Raw genomic sequence first — 6000 nt, 5'->3', positions numbered from 1 at the left:
CTAAGCCACAAAGCCTTTGTCCAATTCTTGGCTAATAGTCAAAACAATAATTCTGACGGAACTCAAGAAAAGGTAAAATCTTGTGTGGTTTTGTCAAGGTCGTTTTGGTTTCTTCTCATCACGTTGGTGAGACATCACTTTTGGACAAAGACGGCAAAACTGGCCTGCTCTTATCAGCATCTTTGCTAGGTTGGATGATTGACCAAATTTAGGCCTTGCTTTCTGCTTAAGCAATTTTGGCATTTTCCCTCCATTAGAGGTGAAAGTTCGGACCAACTAACCCGGTCTGACTCTAAAAGTGATAGGGTTGGCCTAACCCAACAAGCCTAGTGCCTATCCGGCCTAAAATTTTTATAAGATATTTTTAAAAAAATATTAAAAGAATGTGTTTGGGCCATGCCAATCCGACCCAAATAAGTGTTCGAGCTTAAAACCTCGGCCCAAAGGTTAAGGCCAGGCCCAAGCCTTAGAGTGGCCCATTTAACCAAACCCAAACTTGCAGCTCTACCATCCACTATTAAATTATTGTGTGTTTTCTGTTATATCAAATTTAAGTATGTCATAGATCCAGTAGTGGTATGTTACAACAAGTGCAACGTTTTTCATACCAATTTGTGACTTTTTAGTGTAATATGACAATATTGAAGCAATTTACATGTAATATAGCAGTAGATTACGTTGAGTGGTACACATTGACAAAATGAGTGTTACATGAATGTGCGAACAAAAAAAGTTACATTTGCCAGACCGGTATCGCTACTGGATTGAAGACATTTCCATAGTGTCGAAGGGTGGTCATTTTTATGACCGGAAGAATCGGCCCCTGTTAGAGCAAGCTGATATGGAAGAATAGCCTGAACAGGCCTAGCACCTAGTCCGAACAGGCCGAACACATGGTCCGTACAGGCCGAACAAGGAAGAACAGCCTGAACAGGCCAAGCACCTAGTCCGAACAGGCCGAATAGGCCAACAAGGAAGAACAACCCGAACAGGCCGAGCCCCTGGTCTGACTAGGTCGACAAGGAGGAACATCCCGAACAAGCCGAGCACCTGGTCCGAACAGTCCAAACAGGCTGAAGGAAGAACAACCCGAACAGGCCGAGCCCCTGGTCTGACTAGGTCGACAGGGAGGAACATCCCGAACAAGCCGAGCACCTGGTCCGAACAGTCCAAACAGGCTTAGCATAACAGTGCTAGAGATCCGTCCTGAGCAGTGCTAAGACCCGAGCAGAACAATGCTAGAGATTCGTGCCGAACAATGATATGGATCTGACCAGAAGAGGCAGAGAACAGAATCTGATTACCATGTTGTGCCGGATTTTGGCATCAACACATAGGATTCAAAAGTATGGTTTCGTTAATTATGCTCAGCTTTACCTAATTCAAATACATCTTCAATTCCTTTTCCTTTTCATTTCTTTTTTCTCTCTTTTTCTCTTTCATTATTCTTATACTAGTTTGCAATCTTGTTAGAAAAACACAATTTTTGTTTCTTTATCGCCTCTTTTCTTTCTTTTTTTTTCTTTAAATAATACAATAGAGTATTTTCTTATTCTAAAATCCAAATGGACAATCAAAATCAATGAATCTTTGTTGTTGTTTATTTTTTTGTCGTTGTATCTCAGTTTTTTTGTTTCTTTTTTTCCTTGATGCTTTTATTAGTTTGCAAAAAGTCAGCCGAGTTCAAGTCTTCTCTCTCTCTCTCTCTCTCTCTGTGTTTTTTTTTCGCTCCTTTTTTTTTTTTTTTTTTTTTTTTGCTTGAATATTTTTCTTTGTTTTTGCTTGAATATTTTTTCTTTGTTAGAGATAGACAAGTTCAAGTCGATGTCAACCCCCGAGTCCTCTGAGAGTTTCTCGTTTGCTCTTATATGCCTTGTACAGGATAAATTTTGTTTGGTAGTATTTATCCTTTTCTTTTTCTCCTCATTTTTTGCGTTTTATTTAGTGCTTTTTTGCTAAAAATTTGGTGCTTTAATTCATACTAGGTTGGTAGATAGCTAACGTGTAACTGAAAAATCATGGTTTGCTTCCCAATAAATAACAAATAAATTCTTCCGCCTTTAAAAAAAAAAAAAAAAAAAAAAAAAAATTCTGACATTCTTCAATCAGGCACCTGCTCCCTGCGGCTGAATCCAAGGCCAGTATCTTCTAACGGCTATATCTTGTAATAGCCGTTGTAAGATAGCCGTTACTTCCAACTAGATTCACTTATTCATTTATTTCCTATTACACATTTAGTTCATGGATTAGAATCATGAGATTAAAATTATTTTTGATTTATATGTATTTTTTATGAGAAAAAATACTGTAACGAACTATGAATCATGATTCGAATCGAGGTACGAATCCCCTAACCAAAATATTTTTGTCATTCATGACAATATTTCTTCTTTAGGTTAGATCTAAATCAACTATTATTCTTAAAGGAACCGCTTTACAAGTTAAAGCCTGTATAACTGTAAAGCTGGTATTCAGAATCACAGAAAAATAATATTCCAAGCCTTTTTTGATATGGATGAGAAAAGAAAGGGTCAAATAAAAATAAAATTTATATTACACAAAACTTGAAGACAAAAGAACAATGAACATGAAGAAAAATAATAACAAAATGCAAAGAGTCCTCCAGCAACTTCTTTTTTAGTTACAAACCTGTTTTTTAAAATAGGGTATTTCTCTGCCTAAAACTCAGCTAATGTTTTTCCTTATCAAATTCTAATGAAAACAAACAAACTTAGAATACACCAAATCCAAACACCCTTATATATAATAATAATAATAAATATAAGAAAAGTCACCTTAAATACATCATCACACAAGCCTAATCAGAGAGTTATCAGCAAAGGTTGGGACTATCATCATCATCATCATCATCGCATCATCAGTGTATGGAATCTATGTTCTTACTCAGCTCCTCCAGCTTCTTCAGCCTCAACTTCTCACTTTCACTCACCAGCTGCTCAAAATGTTCATCCCAAAAAGAAACAATCTCAGACATTAATAATAAGCAAACGGAATTATGCGGTAGGGTACGAAAACGCACTTTCAAACCGCCATATCATATCAAAATCATATCAGTATAAAGAAATTTAATAAGAATCTAACAGTCCAAAACTGTGCCTACAGAGAATTGGATTTGAAGACCTATTTGATGGTTTTACTAAACTAAGAAAATAATACTTAGCTTAGGCACTAACCTCCATTAGTTTGGTAATCAGCTGTACTTTTTCCTTGTTCTTTTCGTTAAAGGCCTCAAGGGCTTCTTTGTATTCTTTCTCCTGTCACATTACGATAGACAAAACAAAAACCCATAATTTTAAGTTGTCGTGAAAATAAAATAAAATAAAATAAATCCCATTTCATTAGCACTAAAACGTATGGCAAATTAGTATTATTAACCTTCTTTTGGCAGGTATGGCCTAGTGGCTTTAATTCTTTGTTTACTGCATCAATCTTCTTACGGACAAGGGCAACTTCCTTCCTCATTGGATCTGCAAGCGCTTCAAGCTCCTGAAAATTCCATAATTCTTCAATTAAATCCCATAAACAAGATAAGAACATATATCAAAAAAATAAGAAACAAAAAGAAAAAGAAAAATAACCGTACGGACATGGTTCAAAGATATGATGTTGTTATGCAGACATAAAAAGGAATAATTAACATCCACCTTTAATTGAAAGAATTTTGACCAAATGAACCCTCAAAATTCTCGGAAAATAGTAGTAAGAGCTTCTTTTGCCATGAAAATCAAAAAGGGCTAAACAAACTTTCCTGGTAATGGGTAAATTTCAAATTTTTTAATTGCCCAGGTCATGAATTTTGCTCAAAGACAATTCTACTATCCTTTAACCAAAAGGCTCAAGAAAAAACACCAAAAAAAAAAAAAAAAAACCCTAAACTTTGCCTGTCCAAATTTTCTGGGAACCATATACTTAAATATTTATAAATCCAGCTAAAACCCCAAAAAAGCTGACGAAATTTCTCCAATAAAACCAAAAAGAAAAAAAAAAAGCTCATAAATTTTTTTTTAAAAAGAAATATTTTATCCAAAATTCCCTACAGATTCACAAAATTCCGACCTCAATTTAGCCCTCCTTTCACCAAAATCACCAATCCCATAACAAAAAATAAAAAAATAAAAACAAAAAACAAAATCTAACATGAACCCTAAAATCTGCCTAAAAAACCCAGAAGAAAAATTACAAAAATTTTACCTCACGAATCATGGCCAAGCGCTTGGTCTCTTCTTCGACGCGACCCAACTGGGCCTGAACTCTCTCTCTGACCTCCATCCTCTTCCTCTCGATCTCCTCTTCCTTCGCTCTGAAAGTCGACAGCGCCGACCGAGACATCTCCTCGTCTTCTCTCGACAGATTGCTGCTGTTGAAGCTCAGACTTCCCGAGTTCTGAATCATCAATTGCTGCTGAAGTTGCTGATTCTGACTTTGCTCGCTCGTCTGCATCTTCTCCTTCTTCTTTTTCTTCTTCTTCTTCTTTTCCTTGGAATTCTTCTTTCTCTTTCTCTTTCTCTTTCTCTCTGTTCAACCTTGTTTGTTTTGTGTTATCTTCTTTTTCTTTTCTCTTTCTCTCTCTTTTTTCTCTTTTGCTTTTGCTTTGAAATGATGGGTGTGGTGCTCTGTTAGTTTCTTTCTTTCTTTCTTTCTCTTTCTTTTTCTTTATATTTATATTTTTCTTGCCCTGTTTTGGGTGCTTATAAGCAAGCCTGGCTGGGCTGGCCAAGGATTTTTCTTTTTTTTTCAAAGTTTGTATTACATTTTACACTCCAGCTTAGCTTTCATTTTATAATTTTGATTTTTTGGTGGGGTTAAAATAGAAATATATAAAATAATAAAGATGAAAAGAATTAATAAAAAAAAAAGGTTTGGGCTGAAATGACCCTACTGGTGCCAACTGCTGATAAAGATGCTGGGTTGGGTTTGGGGAGAAATTAACGACTTTTCTGATTTTTTTTTTTTTTTTGTGCGTGTTCAAGAAAATTCAAAATTTGTCTTTATAAAAATTTTCCAGTTTATATTTTTGAGTTAAGATAACTTGAGTGATAATCTTAAATTAAGTTTGAGTTATAACTTGAGTTGAAGTTATAACTTAGTATTTGGATGTGCACATTTGAGTTATGATTTAAATTGAGAATTTATTTGAGTTTGTGTTTAGGTGGGTCAAAACTTAAATTTGTATTTATATAGTATTTTAAGAAAAACTCAATGGTGATGAAAAATTTTAATAGGTTATATGGGTGGGGTTTTATTCGTCTTTTCGTTGTGAATGCATAGAAAAAAAATCATCTCAATCAGAATTAAAACGAAAAAGTTATGACATTTTTAAGAATAGAAAAAATACTGTTCATTAACTTGAGTTCGAGTTTATGAACTTGAATTGAAGGGGAAATTTGAACTCGAGTTTTGCCCTAAACTCGAGTTCAAACTCAAGTTCAAACTCGAGTTCAAATTCAAAGTTTACAAAAGAACATAAACTTGAATAAAGTTGTAACTCGAGTTCAAACTTTTTCAGAGTTTCATTATAAAAAAACAACCCCTAAAACTCTCAAGGCAACTCCAAATCTTTTTTCTTAAAGTATTTTTCCACATCTAATCATTATTCAAATTAAGTAAATATTTTATCAATTATAGAAGGTGTCACATAAATAATCACGAAGAGATAGTATCCACGTGACAATTTCCTATAAAATGAATTACATCACGTACGTTTTGCTAACTGGAATATAAAAATTATATATATAAATAGTTCAAAAATGTTTAAATTAATTTTTTAAAGGAAAATTACATTTAATTAAAAACTGATAAACAGTTATTTCGGTACAATACTAATGGCTTATTAGAGGGACAGACGCACGCCTAAAGCCCGAAAACAAGAGAACACATCAGCACACTAACAAGGAGCACACATAAAGCTCAAATTGAAAAAACCCTCCCATCAAGATAGTGCTTTCAAGCATTGGAGGAACAAATTACCAAACTCCACAA

The 6000-nt window shown here is 34.4% G+C and overlaps 1 protein-coding gene across 1 annotated transcript; it reads right to left on the bottom strand.

Moving 5' to 3' along the window:
* Positions 1 to 2800: 2800 nt before the first annotated feature.
* On the bottom strand, positions 2801 to 4527 carry LOC21396957 (syncoilin). Its single transcript, XM_010091098.2, has 4 exons — positions 4213 to 4527; positions 3397 to 3507; positions 3195 to 3275; positions 2801 to 2953 (listed from the first exon to the last, which is right to left on the bottom strand). Exons 1-4 carry the CDS (start codon positions 4459 to 4461, stop codon positions 2879 to 2881), a joined length of 516 nt encoding a protein of 171 aa, XP_010089400.1. The 5' UTR covers positions 4462 to 4527; the 3' UTR covers positions 2801 to 2878.
* Positions 4528 to 6000: the final 1473 nt, after the last annotated feature.

Source organism: Morus notabilis, unplaced genomic scaffold, assembly GCF_000414095.1.
Source record: "Morus notabilis unplaced genomic scaffold, ASM41409v2 Scaffold705, whole genome shotgun sequence".
Classification (NCBI taxonomy): domain Eukaryota; kingdom Viridiplantae; phylum Streptophyta; class Magnoliopsida; order Rosales; family Moraceae; genus Morus; species Morus notabilis.
This window is presented reverse-complemented; position numbering and strand designations above follow the sequence as displayed.

Bases quoted from the DNA above. Each gene is read 5' to 3' on its own strand.
- LOC21396957 (XM_010091098.2), bottom strand. From the start codon at position 4,461: ATGCAGACGAGCGAGCAAAGTCAGAATCAGCAACTTCAGCAGCAATTG. The intron at 3,276-3,396 runs GTTAATAATACT...GTAATGTGACAG, and splicing joins GCCATACCTGCCAAAAGAAG to GAGAAAGAATACAAAGAAGC. The intron at 2,954-3,194 runs GTTAGTGCCTAA...CATTTTGAGCAG, and splicing joins TGATTACCAAACTAATGGAG to CTGGTGAGTGAAAGTGAGAA.